Raw genomic sequence first — 20,176 nt, 5'->3', positions numbered from 1 at the left:
GGCTTTTGCAGATACAGTTACGTTCAGATAGATTCAGTGTATAGGCAAAAGTCAGTAACAACAAAATAGTATTTCTCATGCCTTAACATGTTAGAAGCTGATTGTTTACTGCCGCAAAATGCTGCATTTGGCTGTGTACCCCCAAACACCAGAGGAGCTATGGCATTTGTGTAGCAATAATAATAATAATAATAATTTATACACCGCCCATCTGGCTGGGCCTCCCCAGCCACTCTGGGTGGCTCCCAACAGAATATTAAAAGCACGATAAAACATCCAATGTTAAAAGCTTCCCTAAACAGGGCTGCCTTCAGATGTCTTATGAAAGTCAGATAGTTGTTTATTTCCTTGACATCTGATGGGAGGGTGTTCCACAGGGCGGGTGCTACAACCGAGAAGGCCCTCTGCCTGGTTCCCTGTAACCTCACTTTTTGCAGTGAGGGACCCACCAGAAGGCCCTCGGAACTGGACCTGAGTGTCCAGGCTGAACGATGGGGGTGGAGATGCTCCTTCAGGTATACTGGGCTGAGGCCGTTTAGGGCTTTAAAGGTCAGCACCAACACTTGGAATTGTGCTCGGAAATGTACTGGGAGCCAATGTAGGTCTTTCAGGAATGGTGTTATGTGGTCTCAGTGGCCAGTCCCAACTATATTTTGGTGCGTAGGGAAAAAATCATGTGACACAAGCCCTACCTACAGGTGTGACGGACAGCACAGCCAGGCCAGAGTCTGCTGGCGCAGTCTCCCTGAAATTCTGGCAGAGTGAAGGAGCCTGTCACCGATTGGCTACAAAGTCACAGAAGGGGGAGGAGCAGAACTTTGAGAGGGAGGATAAAAAGAGGGAGGGAGGGAGAGAGAGATAGGGCTACGGGTCAGGTGAAGAGATGGGGCTTGATTTGAGAAGATAGGGATGGATTTGAGAAGAGAGAGGGTCAGGTTAAGACAGGGGTCCTCAAACTACGGCCCACAGGCCGGATCAGGCCCGCCAAGGTCCTAAATTCAGTTCTCGCTGCTGCTGCTGCTGCTGCTGCTGGCTGTCTGGCTTCTGGTGCTGTGGGGGTCCCAGGCCAGACGTGGAGAGGGCGGAGCAGGAAATGGCGGCGGCCAGGAGGCGTTGTGCGCAGGCGCTTCAGGCGGAAGGCAGCACCGCTGCTGGGGCCCCTCGCGGCTCAGTCGCCGCCCCTCCAGGTCTCCCGCTTCCCCACCACTCTCCTTCCCATCTCGCAAGCCCCGCATACCCCACCCAGCATGCACGTCTCGCCTTTGCAACCTGCCACTGTTGGAGGACTTTGGGATGTTTTCAAGAAAAGCTCAGCGTCTCTTTCTCTGCGCACCGGCGCCAGTCTACTCATGTGAGCCAGCCCTTTTTGCAAGTTCCCCCTGTCCTTTTTTTATGGCGGGGGTGTGTGTGAGGAGAATTCAATTTCATGCTTTGGTAGCCTTTGCAAGTTTTAACTTCTTCTGGAAGGGGTTGGCTCTCTCTAGGGAGAGATCCCTGAAGGGCTGCAGGTTAGCGAGAGTGGGCGGGTGCCACCCAGCGCTACCATTTTAATCTCTGGGGTGGCGGAAGAAGATGGGGTAGGGTGGAACTCTGCAAGTTCCAAAGCAGAGAAGCATTTCGAAAAGTGCAGCTACCTCCTGAATTTGACACACAAACCCCCCACTCTGCTTTCTCCCTTCCTAAGCCCCTCTCTCTTATCTTCCTCTCACTTTCCAGGCTTGCCATTCCCACTGCTCCCACGTTTTGCAGCTTTTGGGGGGTGGGGTGGGGGAGAGAAAAACGCCCGCCCATGATTATTTAGCTGATTCTCTCCTGACCAACATAAATTAGCAGGCCCATACTTCCCATTGAAATATTTATAGAGTGGTACCTTGGGTTAAGAACTTAATTCGTTCCAGAAGTCCGTTCTTAACCTGAAACTATTCTTAGCCTGAAGCACCACTTTAGCTAATGGGGCCTCCCACTGCTGCCACCGCGCGGTTTCTGTTCTCACCCTGAAGCAAAGTTCTTAACCCGTGGTACTATTTCTGGTTAGCAGAGTCTGTAACCCGAAGCGTCTGTAACCTGAAGCGTCTGTAACCCAAGGTACCACTGTAAGTTTATGTTGATTAAAATCATTCTTCATTTTAAAGAAGGCTGATCGCCGAAGAATTGATGCTTTTGAATTATGGTGCTGGAGGAGACTCTTGAGAGTCCCATGGACTGCAAGAAGATCAAACCTCTCCATTCTTAAGGAAATCAGCCCTGAGTGCTCACTGGAAGGACAGATCCTGACGCTGAGGCTCCAATACTTTGGCCACCTCATGAGAAGAGAAGACTCCCTGGAAAAGACCCTGATGTTGGGAAAGATGGAGGGCACAAGGAGAAGGGGGCGACAGAGGACAAGATGGTTGGATAGTGTTTTTGAGGTTACCAGCATGGGTTTGACCAAACTGCAGGAGGCAGTGCAGGACAGAGGTGCCTGGCATGCTCTGGTCCATGGGGTCACCAAGAGTCGGACACGACTAAACGACTAAACAACAACCACAATGGCTTCCTCCTGTCTCGCCCGGCCCCGAGCTGCCCCTTCGCGGGGCAGGAGGAGGAGCCGCTGCTGCCTCCGGGGCGCCTATGTGGGTGTCGCCGCTGCTCAGGAGCCTCTGAGTGCGTGCAGAGTGCAGACCGAGCAAGGCAGCAAGGGCATCCCTGGGCGCAGCCGCCTGTGCGGGAAGAGCCGGGCTGGGGTCCGGGTGGGGTGGAGAAGGGCTTCCTGCAGCAACAGTGCCCCTTTTGCAGGCACCCAGCGAGCGCTGCGCCTTCTGGAGGACTACAGGCCAAGCTGAGCCGGGCAGACAAGGGGCAGCTGCAGATGTCTGTGGACAGAGTCATCCAGGCTCTCATAGGCGAAGTATTGGGGCTCCTGGGGGGGCCGGCAGCTGGGGAGGGGAGGCTCCTTGACCCACTGGGACACCGAGGGAAATCGAGACTTTTCAGCAGAGACAGACATCACTTGACGCTCATGGAAACTGAATTGGATTTGCTGTCTTACTTATTTTGCAGCGCATTCACTCAGTTTGGCAAGTTCCTGTGTCACAGGCGAACTTGGCTTCCTCTCCCCCTAACTCTAGATCCTTTATGAGCAAGTTTAAAAGGCACAGTTTCCACTTTCTATAGCTCCAGTGGGAAAACTCCATCTTTCCCTACCATTTAGCCAATTCCTCCTTTGCCTTTAATCCACATTGTTTGAACTGCAAGTCATTAGCTATAACACGCAATGTGCATAGGAATTCGTTCATTATTCCCCCCCCCAAAAAAAATATAGTCCGGCCCACAACAGTGTCTGAGAGACAGCGCACCAGCCCAATGTTTAAAAAGTTTAAGGACCCCTGGCTTAGAGAGTGGGTAACTGAGGAAAAGTGACCCTCATGAACCAAGGTATTAATGGGTGAAGGAAGCTGTATGGTGTTAAAAGTATTTTGTGGCAGAGAGGAGGCAGAGATGAGTCAGGCTGGTGACTAAGTTAGGGGGTCTCCCCCTCCTGCTCTGACCGGCTCCCCTCCCCCTTGATCACTCAGAATCTGCAAAGGGATGAAGAGGGCGGAGCACAGGCAGATAAGGCGAAGAAATCTCAGGTTGCTTGGGAGAGGAGCAGACTTAGGGAACCTGTGGGAGATAGCTGAATGCTTCTCCATGAAAGAAGCAGCAAATCCTGGCTTATAGAAAGCCAGCATGTCAGGGAACAGATGAGGACAGAACCTTTTCCCCTGGAATTTGTGGCAACTGCCAAGAGGGCAAATCCTATGCTAGGGGTTATTAAGAACCTAAGAATGACCCTGTTGGATCAGCCAGGTGCAGAATGGCTGGGGCAACCCAGTCAGATGGATGGGGTACAATAAATAAATGATTAGTATTAGTATTTGCTTCCACTGCCTGAAGCATAGCTGTTAAGTTGCGGGTGAACATATCAGACGACACAGCGATTCTTCAAACAGCTCTTCTTTATTCAGATGCCAGAACAGAACTAACTGAGGAGCTCAGTCAGCCTGCTTATATAGAGCTCCAGAACAATTGTAACTGTTGCAACTTTCTAAAACTATCCAATCACAGAAGATCACTTTTCGATCCTTCATTTGCATACAAACTATCCAATCACAGAACGTCACTTTCAATCCTTCAGTTGCATAACTATCTACAGTATCCCCCTGCTGGCCCAGGGTGAGAACATCAGTACATAACAATAGCTGTCAACTTTTCCCTTTTTTAAAGGAAATTCCCTTATTCCGCATAGGATTCCTCGCAAGAAAAGGGAAAAGTTGACAGCTATGGCCTGAAGTGGCTGCCTCCATCTGCCTCATGGCCTGTAGAGTTATTCTTAGGTTCCTAATAACCCCTAACATGGGATTTGCCCTTTTCCCAGTTGCCACAAATTAAAATTCCAGGGGCCAGGGGAGAAAGGTTTTCATTCCCCCTGTTCCCTGGCAAGCTAGCTTTCTATAAGCAAGGAGCTACTGCTTCTTTCACGGAGAGGCATTCAGCTATTTTACACGCACCTGAGATCACCCGCCTTTCCTGCTCTATCTCTGAAGGATGCCAAAAAGAGGCAGCTCCCTCCCTGTTTGCTCTTCAATGGTTAACAGCAGCAACAGCATCTGAGCCCACATTCCTAGAGCAGAAGATTGCAAAGAGGAGGAGATTTGGGGAGGGGGGGAGAGAGAGTGTGCCCCTTTCCTCTTCGGCAGATCTGAAAGGGGGGAAAATGCAAAGTGTTCCACGTGAGTTTCTTCTTGCTTTGGCAGAGATGCTGAAGGCGGCCGCAGGGAGGGAAATGCAAGATTAAGGCAAATAATTTCGTGTGCTGGGGAAAGCAGGACTCCCTCATTCTCTTCCCCTAACCGAATTATTAGGCTCATTGGAGAGATGTGCTCCGTGCACTGAGAGATCCAGGTAGGTTAATCACTCCGCAGGTAAGCATCCCTCCATGATCTCCCCCCAACCTACAACAGCTTCTTGTTTCCTGTGTTGGGGACCTTACTTAGGGAAGCTTTTAATGTTTGATGTATTACAGTATTTTAATATTTTTTGGAAGCCGCCCAGAGTGGCTGGGGAAGCCCAGCCAGATGGGCGGGGTATAAATAATTAATAAATTATTATTATTATTATTATTATTATTATTATTATTATTATTCACTAGTAATCTGCAATCATTTCCTTATGCTGCATAAATTAAGGTTGCCACTTTCCACATCTCTCTCTTTGCTCCTGTGCCTTCAAAAGACTCCAAGAAAGGCATAAACGAAGCTCTTCCACAAATGGGAAGGGGGCCGGGGTTGGGAGTGTTAACGGAGAAATCTGAGGGCTCCCTTGGACAAAAAACAAGGACACCAGCCAGGAATACCAGAGCAAAACAGCAGCCAGTAGGCTTGGTCTTTACTGAAGACTGTCGCAACAGGATTCCCACCTGCCACAAGGTGGAACAAGATGGAAACCCCGAACAAAAGAGAACCCAAACTTTTATTAGCTGCTAATCCCCATGTTACACCCTCCCAAAACTACATCACTCATACATCATGGTTACATCATGAAAGGGGAGGTCTGGTGGCAGTAATCTGAGCATTCTGGTCCCTGCCCCATGGTTCTCCTTGCCCTCCACCAAACACCCATCAAGTGTAACAAAAAAGATATTTACATTTCCCTGTTTCCCAGCCAAGTTAATCACACCCTTTTATCATTGTCTGGCTTTGTTTTTTCTGGAATGGCTACCTGTCTGGCAAGGGACGTGGGTGGTGCTGTGGGTTAAGCCACAGAGTCTAGGACTTGCCAATCAGAAGGTCGGTGGTTCGAATCCCCACAACGGGGTGAGCTCCCGTTGCTTGGTCCCTGCTCCTGCCAACCTAGCAGTTCGAAAGCACATCAAAGTGCAAGTAGATAAATAGGTACCACCGACGGGAAGGTAAACGGCGTTTCCGTGCGCTGCTCTGGTTTGCCAGAAGCGGCTTAGTCATACTGGCCACATGACACGGAAGCTGTACGCTGGCTCCCTTGGCCAATAAAGCGAGATGAGCGCCGCAACCCCAGAGTCGATCACGACTGGACTTAATGGTCTGGGGTCCCCTTTACTTTTTACCTGTCTGGCACTCAGGTATCAGGATGCCAGGGATTATCACTCAGGCAGAGGGGCTGCTCAGTAGCTGAGCTCACATGTCTATATGAATTTCTGAAGTTTTCCCAGTGAGCCAGTACATAGATACATTTATCAGTGAATTCTTACATTTGGTATCGTGCAGCAGAGGCCCTTTGAATAGACAGGAAGAAACTGTGATGAAGTGTTTTGTGGGTACAAATTACAAAAGTCACAAAAGTGATTGTGCTGATTTTGGTAGTGGGTTGCATGCGCATGATATCTGCTGGAGGGGCATCCCACCCCCAAATCTATACATAAATTCCTGCAACAGGAGGCTCTCATGCCACATTGCCAGGTACCTGGTGGTGAATGTTAAACTGCACAGGAGCAAGGCCAGGGGGAAAAAACAACAACGTTGGCAATCCTAATCAATTTTGCGTGCTCAAGAAAGCCGGCCAATGGAAGGTGGAATTGAGAGAAGGAGTTCCCAGCAAGTTGGACCAAGAAGCATCACTGCAGTGGAGATGGAATGCATGGTAGCTGTTGTGGCAGGCAGCCATTGATAGCCGTCTCCTCTATATGAATCTTTTCCAATTGTATTTTAACACCATCCAAGTTTGTGGCCGTCACTGCCTCTTGTGGAAGAGAGTTCCATCGTTTAATAATGTGCTGTGTGAACAAGACCTTCTTTTTGTCTTGCCCTGAATCTTCTGACCTTCAACTTCAACTGGACGAGCTTGAATTCAGGCAAAAACGTTCCTCTTTAACCGGGTCTTTGGTTGATTGTCATCCGATGCCAATGTAGGTCTTTCAGGACAGGTGTTATGTGGTCTCAGTGGCCAGTCCCAACTATATTTTGGTGCGTGGGGAAAAAATCATGTGACACGAGCCCTACCTGTGTGCACAATAAATATTTTTTTTATTCCGTTACCTAGTTTTATTTTGATCTCCGGTCAGGACCTCCTTCATGAATTTTCACATCGTGTGTGCTATTCTAAGCCAGGAAACCAAGGTCCCTCGTGGGGGTTTGTTTCCCTGTGTGCATGCACCATTTTAGAGGCACACTTGGAAAGGACTGAGTTTGATCCAAAATAGCCAATCCAAACTCAAGATTCTGTCAGGTATTCTGTCATTTGAAAATATTTAAAGCACTCATCTTTTTACAGCCTCTGGACCTCTCTTCTCAGCTGATTTCACAAAATATGCGCATCTTTAATTTTTTTTCCTAATTCTGATTTCAACCAGGATCTTTGAAACAATTGCAGTTCCTTGCCTCTTAATGCCGCCTGCCTTTTAGAATTTATAACCATGGCAACCCCTTTGTAAGCCGCCTTGGCTCTTGGTCTGGGAAAAAGGCGGGATATAAATAAGTAGAATACTAAAGGTGAGGATAAAGCTGCTCTTGAACTCGGATCTTGCTTGGAGCGCCTGCGGAGGAGGGATTCAGTCCTGGGGGCGTCGCTGGCCTGATCCTGCAGGGCCTCCCCTTCCTGCTTCAGAGCCGGAGACCAGCCGGGCGCTCCTCCTCCCTCTCTGCCCGGAGCAGCCAAGAGGCTCCAACCCCGCGGCTCCGCAAGGGTTAACTGCGGCGACAGAGCTTCGATTCCTAGAGCGGAAGGGAAGACTGGGGAGAGAGGAGGCGCTTCCGCTTCCTGTTCCGCTTCCCCGGGTTGATGCTGTCCTCCCTGGAGGCGGGTAACTGGGGGGTCGGGGGGGCCGAGCCAGGGGCGGAATCGGGGGGCGAGAGGGAGGGAGCCGCGTCCCTCCTGGGGGGAACTCAGGGGCGACGGGGAAAGGTCGTCTTCTCCTGGGAGGGGAAGCGGGAGGCCGAAGCGACGCCGCTCGCTGGCCTTGACCGGCCTCTGGCCTCATCCTGCGGCCTTTTCTCCCGCTCCTCTGTCCAGAGAACGCAGAAGGAGCGCCCAGCAAAGGCCGCAGGGCAGGGAATGGGGAGGAATGGCAGGGAGTAAACAGGGAGTCAGGAGAGTCTCCTGCCAGCCAGAGAGGAGCAGGAGGAATAATTATTATTTTATTCCTTCATACCCCGCCCATTTAGCTGCGTTTCCCCAGCCACTCTGGGCGGCTCTCAACAGAAAATTAAAAGCACTATAAAAGATGAAACATTCAAAGCTTTCCTCAACCGGGCTGCCCTCAGATGTCTTCTTAAAGTCAGATAGTTGTTTATTTCCTTGACATCTGATGGGAGGGCTTTCCACAGGGCGGGTGCTACTACCGAGAAGGCCCTCTGCCTGGTTCCCTGTAACCTCGCAGGGAGGGAACCGCCAGAAGGCCCTTGGAGCTGGGCCTCAGTGTCAGGACTGAGCGATGGGGTGGAGATGCTCCTTCAGGTATACAGGCTGAGGCCATTTAGGGCTTTAAAGGTCAGCACCAACACTTTGAATTTTGCTCGGAAACATACTGGGAGCTAATGTAGGTCTTTCAGGTCTTAGTTGGCTGCTGCTCCCAGTTACCAGTCTAGCTGCTGCATTCTGGATTTGATCTAGTTTCCGGGTCACCTTCAAAGGTAGCGCCCCATAGAGTGCAGAAGGAGCTGCAGACTCTATAGCAGGAGAGGATCCTCCTCAGTTAAGACTCTTTAGCATTTTATTGTATCGAAGGCCATAGGTCCACTGCAAATTAAACCATGAGAAAAAACTTTTCCTCTGCAAAATGTACGTACTAAACATATATCATTAAAAAAGGTAGGCCCCTGGGGATATAACTGGCCATCTGCAGCTGTAGTAATTTTATCTTATGTTCAAGATTTCTAAACAGCTAATTCAAAAGGTCTCTCAAGTGGCACAGTGATCCAATGGGAGCTAGAACACAACTAAAACCCACAAACCAATTTAGAAACCAGTATGCATAAAGCCATCATTGAAAAAATTATCCCTCTCCACTTCCCATTTTGCCTCTTGGGCAGCATGTATGGTCTTTACACACTTGAGGAAGGAGGGAGTATGGGGTGGGACAAATCACTCATTTCCCCCAGTCTTAAATTTAGTTATCCAGATTTTCACATCTTATTAAAAAAACAAATAAACACTGAAGGTAAAATCTCCAGTTGCCCCATCAATCATCGGAGGGGGAGCTGAGGGGAGATGGTTTCCACACCTTGCCTTGGAGTGTCTATAAGGAAGGGAATTGTTCTGTCCTTCCAGGGATCAGTGAGCTTTGACAGGTGTCCTTGCATTTCACTGACGACAACTGGGCCCTACGGAGAGCTCTGTACAAGGACGTCATGGTGGAGGTTCATGAGATGGTGGCCTCTCAGGGTAAGGATCCTTTTCGCCTTCATTAATAGTTATAATAGGTATGGGTTCCTCGGAGTGCCTCCCTTCAGCTCCGCTAAAGGAGGTCACAGTGTTTGTTTTTCTCCCAAGTTAAAAGCCAGAAGCCTGGCTGAGAATAAATATTATTGCTTCTCTGCTACAATTAGCCAGTGATGGCTTCTGGGTTGCCTCCCTGGGGGAGAGCATTCTTTAGGTGGCGAGCCAGCACTGAAAGACGCATTCCGTATTGCCTCTCTTTGCACCTCAGTTGGAGAGGGCACTGTGAGAAGGACCTCTGATGATGAGTGCAGGCTCTAGGTGGATTCATGAGAAGCAGCCATTGAGCTACATAAGTCAAAATCAGCACCTTGACTTGAAGACAGGAACCCAGAAAAGGTTTTATGTGCTCAGAGCATCTTGCACCGGTCATCACTCTGTAGTTTCTGAATGGTCTTCTAAAGCAGCCTGAAGTATAATGCATTGTGGCAATCTAGCATGGAGAATGGTAGAAAAAGCATGCTAAAAATCTTCTGTGTGGGGGATCCTAATTTGTAGAATACTTGAGTATCTTGTTATTGTTATTGGTTTCTATTGATGTATTGGTTTGTTTGTTGCATATATAGAATCTTCTGTTTCTTAATATTTGAGGTTTGATTGCATTTTTATATATGCTGCAAGCCACCCAGAGAGGCTTCGAAAACCCAGCCAGACGGTTGGGATATAAATAAAATAAATGCTACTATTGTTATTATTCATGTTGGTTTTTCAACAAGCTCTGCAGATCTAGACTTTTCAAGCTTCTCTGAGTTGCAGTGCTGTATTATCAATGCTCAGGGGTGGCCTCAGTTCTGCCCCAAAATGGGGGCTCAAAATCCATAAGGAGCGTACCCCTGCAAGTTGGGTGGGGTGGTGCCCACGAGACCTCCAAGGGGTGCAGACGCCTCCCCCCATTCACTGGCAAAGAGCCTTTTCAGATCCTGACAAAGCTGAATGGTGGAATGTCTGCCCTCTTGTGGACTTGCCCTTTTTAGGGGAGGATCCTTTTCGGGACTTGGCTGGAGGGGAGAGGACTCACAAAGCTTTGCTGCCCATTCCACTTCGCCCCTGGAGGCCGGGGAGACTAGCAGCAAAGCTGAGCATTGACGCCCCTTTGGGGGTGACACCTGAGGCAGTCGCCCCACACAGGCCCATAGGCAGGCAGGCTCTGTTGATGTTATTGCCTGCTGGTTTAAATTGTTTTATTTATGGCTTGGTTAATCTTAGGGACTGCTCACCAGGACTTTTCTGATACAAATAACCCTTGATTAAATGGTGATATTTTATTAAAACCAGGTATCACATCATTGTTTTCATGTAAAACGCCTTTACATAGTGCCAGGCCTTGAGTTTTGATAAGGAAACAGCTGTATCAACCTTTATTTTAAAATTTTTATTCCATCAGGAGATGTTTGGGGGGTCCTGGATGAGGAGGAGCCATCAGAAGTCTGGCCAGAAAGAGGTGAGGTGCAAGAGAAGGAAAGGAAGTTGGGGGTTCAAGATGGAGCCAACAAACAAGAGAGGAGAGAAACAGTGAAGCCAAGGGATGAACACAGTGTTTCCCAAGAAGATGAAAATCAACTTAACAGGGTGGAGAAAAAACATGAATGTACTGTGTGCAGAAAGAGATTCTGTAGTCGCACAGCCCTTGCTAGACATCAAAGCGTACACTCAGGTGAAAAACCTTATGAATGCATGGTGTGTGGAAAGAGCTTCAGTGCCAGAAGCATCCTTATTAGACATCAAAAAACTCACACAGGGGAAAAACCATATAAATGCCTGGAGTGTGGAAAGAGCTTCAGAAACAGTAGCCACCTTAATGAGCATCAAAGAACTCATACAGGGGAGAAGCCTTATAAATGCATGGAGTGTGGAAAGACTTTCAGTCGGAGTTCCTCCCTTAATGAGCATCAAAGAACTCATACAGGGGAGAAACCTTATGAATGCATGGAGTGTGGAAAGACTTTCAGTCGGAGTTCCTCCCTTAATGAGCATCAAAGAACTCATATAGGGGAGAAACCTTATGAATACATGGAGTGTGGAAAGAGCTTCAGAAACAGTAGCCACCTTAATGAGCATCAAAGAACTCATACAGGGGAGAAGCCTTATAAATGCATGGAGTGTGGAAAGACTTTCAGTCGGAGTTCCTCCCTTAATGTGCATCAAAGAACTCATACAGGGGAGAAACCTTATAAATGCATGGAGTGTGGAAAGACTTTCAGTCGGAGTTCCTCCCTTAATGAGCATCAAATAACTCATACAGGGGAGAAACCTTATGAATGCATGGAGTGTGGAAAGAGCTTCAGTGCCAGAAGCATCCTTATTAGACATCAAATAACTCATACAGGGCAAAAACCATATAAATGCCTGGAGTGTGGAAAGAGCTTCAGTCAGACTGCCTCCCTTAATGTGCATCGACGAACTCATACAGGGGAAAAACCATATAAATGCCTGGAGTGTGGAAATAGATTCAGATACAGTGGCCACCTTAATGTGCATCAAAGAACTCATACAGGGGAGAAACCTTATAAATGCATGGAGTGTGGAAAGAGCTTCAGTTGCAGCAAGTCTGTTAAAAGGCATCATATAATTCACACACAGGAAAACCATATAAATCCATATAAATGCCTGGAGTGTGGAAAGAGCTTCAGCTGCAGTGGCTACCTTACTAAACATCAAAGAACTCATACAGGGGAGAAACCTTATGAATGCATGGAGTGTGGAAAGAGATTCAGAAACAGTGTCAACCTTAATGTGCATCGACAAACTCATACAGGGGAAAAACCATATAAATGCCTGGAGTGTGGAAAGAGCTTCAGATACAGTGGCCACCTTAATGTGCATCAGAGAACTCATACAGGGGAGAAACCTTATGAATGCATGGAGTGTGGAAAGAGCTTCAGAAAGAGTGACTACCTTAATGTGCATCAGAGAACTCATACAGGGGAGAAACCTTATGAATGCATGGAGTGTGGAAAGAGCTTCAGAAAGAGTGGCCACCTTAATGTGCATCAGATAACTCATATAGGGGAGAAACCTTATGAATGCATGGAGTGTGGAAAGAGATTCAGTTACAGTGGCTACCTTACTTTGCATCAAAGAACTCATACAGGGGAGAAACCTTATAAATGCTGGGAATGTGGAAAGAGTTTCTTTGACAGTAGTACCCTTACTAAACATCAAAGAACTCACACAGGGGAAAAACCATATAAATGCATGGAGTGTGGAAAGAGCTTCAATCAGAGTGCCTCCCTTAATGTGCATCGACGACTTCATACAGGTGAAAAACCTTATAAATGCATGGAGTGTGGAAAGAGCTTCAGTGACTATAGTACCTTTACTAAACATCAAAGAACTCACAGGGGAGAAACTTTATAATTGCATGGAGTGTGGAAAGAGCTTCCGTCACAGCAGGTCCCTTAACATGCACCATAGAATTCACACAGGGGAGAAGCCTTATAAGTGCATTGAGTGTGGTGAAAGCTTCAAGTGCAATTCTCACCTTAAATGACATCGGACACCTCGTACAGGGAACAAACCGCATGAACGCCTGGAGTGTGGAAAGAGGTTTGGTCACGGTAGCCTCCTTACTTTGCATCAAAGAACTCACACAGGGGGCAAACCGTATAAATGCTTGGAATGTAGAAAAAGCTTCAGTGACTCTAGCACCCTTCATGCACATAGGAGAATTCACACAGGGGACAAACCATATAAATGTTTGCAGTGTGGAAAGAGCTACCGCCGCAGTCATCACCTTTCTCGACACCGGATAACTCATTCAGGAGACTAACCCTATGAAAGCTGATGTGTGGAAAGAGCTTCCGTTACAGTGGTAAAAGCTGTTCTCCAACTGGAGCACTCGCAGACCAGTGTTTCCTAGTAGGGAGTTAGTAGCTCACTCTTTGACGATGTGCAATTCTTCACCTTCATCCATGCACGAGGGCTTTTCCAGTACAGCAAGGAAGCAGCTTAAGGACCAAATACTTTACTGTCGCAAAAGTTCAGGCTCAGTAAAACAGTTTTGGGAGTATGTATATCCATCTGTCTAGTGATAAGTCGCCAGTAGCCAGGTGCAAACTGTGTCTGGCGCCTGGCTAATTTTGAACACTGCCCCACATTGGTATTTAATTAAAATAAGACACGAACTTGAGAATTTCCCCTCTGATTTACCAATCTGTTCATTTAGGCAAGCATTTCTGACTTTTGTTTTCAGACTATGTGCTCAGAATATTTAGAGGGACGCTATAAAAAATTATCGCAGAACAGCATCTTTGTGTATGCCTTAACTAAGCAGTAGACCTCTACCAATATGCTCTCTCTATTCTGAACCAAGGTTATCCTTGATTTGTTATGTAAGATACCTGATGCGGATGATCAACTGAAAGTCACATATATGTTGTCTTGTTTGAGAAATCTGTGACAAAGTTGCTGCCCAAAAATTGAGAATGTTCATTGAGGAGAACATGGTGGACTGTAAAGATTTAATTGGGAATGACATCTAAAAACTTACTTGTGTGTGTGTAATATAGACTGATACTGTATTTTAATGCCATATTTATGTATATATGTCATATGACCATAATGGTTCAAACAACAAACAATAAACATATACCGTTTGTAGGCCTTTGCAGATACAGTTACGTACAGATAGATGGACTGTATAGGCAAAAGTGAGTAACAAGAAAGTAGTATTTCTCATGCCTTAACATGTTAGAAGCTGATTGGTTACTGCCGCAGAATCCTATAGTAGTAGTAGTAGTACAAATAATAATAATAATAATAATAATAATAATAATAATAAATTTATTACTTATACCCCACTCATCTGGCTGGGCCTCCCCAGCCACTCTGGGCGGCTCCCAACAGAATATTAAAAACACAATAAAACATCAATTTATTATTTCCTTGACACCTGAAGGGAGGATGTTCCATAGGACGGGCGCCACTCTGCAGGGTTCCCTGTATCCTCACTTTTTGCAGTGAGGGAACCACCAGAAGGCTTTGGAGGAGGACCGATGGGGGTGGAGACGCTCCTTCAGGTTACTGGGCTGAGGCCATTTAGGGCTTTAAAGGTCAGCACTAACACTTGGAATTGTGGGAGTCAATGTAGGTCTTTCAGGACCGGTGTTATATGGTCTCAGCAGTCAGTCCCAGCTATATTTTTGTTTGTGGAAAAAAAATCCTGTGAGAAGCGGATAATAAATCCTCGGTGTGCACAATAAATATCTTTTGATTCCGTTACCTGGTTTTATTTGGATCTCTGGTCAGGAACTCCTTCATGAATTTCCACATCATGTGTGCTGCTCTAAGCCCGGAAACACACCATTTTGGAAAACTAATTTGTGAAATACATGTTTTGTGATGTACCAGATTTGCCCCAAAGGGCAGTCAACTTTAAAAAAATATATTTGTGTGGCCTGCAAGTCATGCAAGGATTTGGAATCACTCGCATAAAAGGCCGCTGGTCCCTTCCTTCTCCTTCCCCACTTTCTGTACATGCAATAGCAAATTTTATTTTTAATGCAGCAGTTTTGTGCAGGAGAGCTTCTCCCCACAAAGATGTGTTTTTTCTTACTACAGACATTTGTATATTTCATTTATCACCGCCCTTTATTCAGCCAAAGTCCTGGTTGAAGAAGAATGTTTTCGCTCGGGACCTAAAGGCGCATAATGAAGTTGCCAGCCAAAGCTCGCTGTGGAGAGCTTTCCACAAACGGAGCCACTGTAGAAAAGTCCCAGTCTTGTTTTGTCACCCTCCACACATGGAAGAGGCACATGAAGAAGTATCTTAGAGGGTGATATCCAGCCTGGGGCAATATTTGAGGTATTGTGATCCTGAGCTGTTAAGGCTTTATAGGTCCAAACCAGCACTTTGAATTGGGCTCAGAAACTAATTGGTTTCCAGTGTGGTTGGACCAGGATCAGTGTAATATGCTCACACAGTCTTGCTCCGGTGAGCAACCTGACTGCCAGATTCTGCAGCAGCTGAAGTTTCTGAAGCACCGGCAGGCGCCACCTTCATGCCTTCAGCAACAATGGGAAACTCTCTAAGGTAAAGGGAAAAAAGCAGGAAACTCTCTAAGGTAAAGGGACCCCTGACCATTAGGTCCAGTCGTGACCAACTCTGGTGTTGCGGTGCTCATCTCACTTTACTGGCCAAGGGAGCCGGCGTACAGCTTCCGGGTCATGTGGCCAGCATGACTAAGCCGCTTCTGGCGAACCAGAGCAGCGCACGGAAACGCCATTTACCTTCCCGCTGGAGTGGTACCTATTTATCTACTTGCACTCTGACGTGCTTTCGAACTGCTAGGTTGGCAGGAGCAGGGACCGAGCAACGGGAGCTCACCCCATTGCGGGGATTCGAACCGCCGACCTTCTAATCGGCAAGTCTTAGGCTCTGTGGTTTAGACCACAGCGCCACCCGCGTCCCTTTTTGGGAAACCCTCTAGGAAGAGACAGTAGAACAATAGAAATACTGGAATTAAAGGATTTGTTCAACTCAAAGCTCCCCTCCCTTCTCCATTTGAATGCATTGGCTAAAATTAGTACAAAGACCCTAGGTGGTTAGATAGCTCTCCGAGCTCCAACAAGGAACTGGCCACACACTGTCAAGGAACCCAGACACCCCTCGACTTAAGGACAGGTGTGACGGACAGCAGAGCCAGGCCAGAGTCTGCTGGCGCAGTCTCCCTGAAATTCTGGCAGAGTGAAGGAGCCTCTAACCGATTGGCTACAAAGTCACAGAAGGGGGAGGAGCAGAACTTTGAGAGGGAGGATAAAAAGAGGGAGGGAGGGAGAGAGAGATAGGGCTACGGGTCAGGTGAAGAGATGGGGCTTGATTTGAGAAGATAGGGATGGATTTGAGAAGAGAGAGGGCGTATGGTCAGGTTAAGACAGGGGGGAATTCATTTTTTTGGACTTGCCAAAAAAATATAGTCCGGCCCACAACAGTGTCTGAGGGACAGCGCACCGGCCCCCTGTTGAAAAAGTTTAAGGACCCCTGGCATAGAGAGTGGGTAACTGAGGAAAAGTGCCCCCCATGAACCAAGGTATTAATGGGTGAAGGAAGCTGTATGGTGTTAAAAGTATTTTGTGGCAGAGAGGAGGCAGAGATGAGTCAGGCTGGTGACTAAGTTAGGGGGTCTCGCCCTCCTGCTCTGACCAGCTCCCCTCCCCCTTGATCTCTCAGAATCTGCAAAGGGATGAAGAGGGCGGAGCACAGGCAGATAAGGCGAAGAAATCTCAGGTTGCTTGGGAGAGGAGCAGACTTAGGGAGCCTGTGGGAGATAGCTGAATGCTTCTCCATGAAAGGAGCAGCAAATCCTGGCTTATAGAAAGCCAGCATGTCAGGGAACAGATGAGGACAGAACCTTTTCCCCTGGAATTTGTGGCAACTGCCAAGAGGGCAAATCCTATGCTAGGGGTTATTAAGAACCTAAGAATGACCCAGGTGCAGAATGGCTGGGACAACCCAGTCAGATGGATGGGGTACAATAAATAAATGATTAGTGTTAGTACAGTGGTACCTCGGGTTACATACGCTTCAGGTTACAGACTCCGCTAACCCAGAAAGATTACCTCGGGTTAAGATCTTTGCTTCAGGATGAGAACAGAAATCGTGCAGCAGCGGCACAGCGGCAGCAGAAGGCCCCATTAGCTAAAGTGGTGCTTCAGGTTAAGAACAGTTTCAGGTTAGGAATGGACTTCCAGAACGAATTAAGTATTTAACCCGAGGTACCACTGTATTAGTATTTGCATCCACTGCCTGAAGCATAGCTGTCAACTTTTCCCTTTTTTTAAGGGAAATTCCCTTATTCCGAATAGGATTCCTCGCAAGAAAAGGGAAAAGTGGACAGCTATGGCCTGAAGTGGCTGCCTCCGTCTGCCTCATGGACTGTAGAGTTATTCTTAGGTTCCTAATAACCCCTAGCATGGAATTTGCCCGTTCCACAGTTGCCACAAATTTAAATTCCAGGGACCAGGGGAGAAAGGTTTTGTTTTCCCCTGTTCCCTGGCAAGCTAGCTTTCTATAAGCAAGGAGAGGCATTCAGCTATTTTACACACACCTGAGATCACCCGCCTTTCCTGCTCTATCTCTGAAGGAGGCCAAAAAGAGGCAGCTCCCTCCCTGTTTCCTCTTCAATGGTTAACAGCAGCAACAGCATCTGAGCCCACATTCCTAGAGCAGAAGATTGCAAAGAGGAGGAGATTTGGGGAGGGGGGGAGAGAGAGGGGGAATGTGCCCCTTTCCTCTTCCGCAGATCTGAAAGGGAAAAAAATGCAAAGTGTTCCACGTGAGTTTCTTCTTGCTTTGGCAGAGATGCTGAAGGCGGCCGCAGGGAGGGAAATGCAAGATTAAGGCAAATAATTCCGCGTGCTGGGGAAAGCAGGACTCCCGCAAGAGCTCTTCCCCTAACCAAATTATTAGGCTCATTGGAGAGATGCGCTCCGTGCACTGAGAGATCCAGGTAGGTTAATCACTCCGCAGGTAAGCATCCCTCCATGATCTCCCCCCAACCTACAACAGCTTCTTGTTTCCTGTGTTGGGGACCTTATTTAGGGAAGCTTTTAATGTTTGATGTATTACAGTATTTTAATATTTTTTTGGATGCTGCCCAGGGTGGCTGGGGAAGCCCAGCCAGATGGGCAGGGTATAAATAATTAATATATTATTATTATTATTATTATTATTATTATTATTATTCACTAGTAATGCAATCATTTCCTTATGCTGCATAAATTAAGGTTGCCACTTTCCACATCTCTCTCTTTGCTCCTGTGCCTTCAAAAGACTCCAGAAAGGCATAAACGAAGCTTTTCCACAAATGGGAAGGGGGACGGGGTTGGGAGTGTTAACGGAGAAATCTGAGGGCTCCCTTGGACAAAAAACAAGGACAGCAGCCAAGAATACCAGAGTAAAACAGCAGCCAGTAGGCTTGGTCTTTACTGAAGACTGTCGCGACAGGACTCCCACCTGCCACAAGGTGGAACAAGATGAAAGCCCCGGACAAAAGAGAACCCAAACTTTTATTAGCTGCTAGTCCCCATTTTACCCCTCCCCAAACTACATCACTCATACATCATGGTTACATCATGAAAGGGGAGGTCTGGTGGCAGTAATCTGAGCATCCTGGACCCTGCCCCATGGTTCTCCTTGCCCTCCACCAAACACCCATCAAGTGTAACAAAAAGATATTTACATTTCCCTGTTTCCCAGCCAAGTTAATCGCACCCTTTTATCTTTATCTGGCTTTCTTTTTTCTGGAATGGCTACCTGTCTGGCAAGGGACGTGGATGGTGCTGTGGGTTAAGCCACAGAGTCTATGACTTGCAAGGTCGGTGGTTCGAATCCCCACAACGGGGTGAGCTCCCGTTGCTTGGTCCCTGCTCCTGCCAACCTAGCAGTTTGAAAGCACATCAAAGTGCAAGTAGATAAATAGGTACCACTCCAGCGGGAAGGTAAACGGCGTTTCCGTGCGCTGCTCTGGTTTGCCAGAAGCGGCTTAGTCATGCTGGCCACATGACCTGGAAGCTGTACGCTGGCTCCCTTGGCCAATAAAGCGAGATGAGCGCCGCAACCCCAGTCGATCACGACTGGACCTAATGGTCTGGGGTCCCCTTTACTTTTTACCTGTCTGGCACTCAGGTATCAGGATGCCAGGGATTATCACTCAGGCAGAGGGGCTGCTGAGTAGCTGAGCTCACGTGTCTATATGAATTTCTGAAGTTTTCCCAGTGAGCCAGTACATAGATACATTTATCAGTGAATTCTTACATTTGGTATCGTGCAGCAGAGGCCCTTTGAATAGACAGGAAGAAACTGTGATGAAGTGTTTTGTGGGGACAGATTACAAAAGTCACAAAAGTGATTGTGCTGATTTTGGTAGTGGGCTGCATGTGCATGATATCTGCTGGAGGGGCATCCCACCCCCAAAATCTATACATAATCTATACATAAATTCCTGCAACAGGAGGCTCTCATGCCACATTGCCAGGTACCTGGTGGTGAATGTTAAACTGCACAGGAGCAAGGCCAGGGGGAAAAAACAACAACGTTGGCAATCCTAATCAATTTTGCGTGCTCAAGAAAGCCGGCCAATGGAAGGTGGAATTGAGAGAAGGAGTTCCCAGCAAGTTGGACCAAGAAGCATCACTGCAGTGGAGATGGAATGCATGGTAGCTGTTGTGGCAGGCAGCCATTGATAGCCGTCTCCTCTATATGAATCTTTTCCAATTGTATTTTAACACCATCCAAGTTTGTGGCCGTCACTGCCTCTTGTGGAAGAGAGTTCCATCGTTTAATAATGTGCTGTGTGCACAAGGCCTTCTTTTTGTCTTGTCCTGAATCTTCTGACCTTCAACTTCAACTGGACGAGCTTGAATTCAGGCAAAAACGTTCCTCTTTAACCGGGTCTTTGGTTGATTGTCATCCGATGCCAATGTAGGTCTTTCAGGACAGGTGTTATGTGGTCTCAGTGGCCAGTCCCAACTATATTTTGGTGCGTGGGGAAAAAATCATGTGACACGAGCCCTACCTGTGTGCACAATAAATATTTTTTTTATTCCATTACCTAGTTTTATTTTGATCCCCGGTCAGGACCTCCTTCATGAATTTCCACATCGTGTGTGCTATTCTAAGCCAGGAAACCAAGGTCCCTTGTGGGGGTTTGTTTGCCTGTGTGCATGCACCATTTTAGAGGCACACTTGGAAAGGACTCAGTTGGATCCAAAATAGCCAATCCAAACTCAAGATTCTGTCAGGTATTCT

The 20,176-nt window shown here is 47.4% G+C and overlaps 1 protein-coding gene across 1 annotated transcript; it reads left to right on the top strand.

Annotated features, from left to right (window-relative positions):
• Positions 1-7,665: 7,665 nt before the first annotated feature.
• Positions 7,666-16,614, top strand: LOC308465342 (uncharacterized protein; the record flags this gene model as incomplete). Its single annotated transcript, XM_080985221.1, has 5 exons — positions 7,666-7,795; positions 9,262-9,375; positions 10,814-11,545; positions 12,939-13,064; positions 16,598-16,614. Exons 2-5 carry the CDS (start codon positions 9,342-9,344, stop codon positions 16,612-16,614), a joined length of 909 nt encoding a protein of 302 aa, XP_080841347.1. The 5' UTR covers positions 7,666-7,795; positions 9,262-9,341.
• Positions 16,615-20,176: the final 3,562 nt, after the last annotated feature.

The sequence above is a fragment of the Podarcis pityusensis genome (genome assembly GCF_964106645.2).
Source record: "Podarcis pityusensis genome assembly, chromosome: 2".
In the NCBI taxonomy this organism is placed as follows: Eukaryota; Metazoa; Chordata; class Lepidosauria; order Squamata; family Lacertidae; genus Podarcis; species Podarcis pityusensis.
The sequence above is the reverse complement of the archived record's forward strand: the minus strand, read 5'-3'. Positions and strand labels throughout refer to the sequence as shown.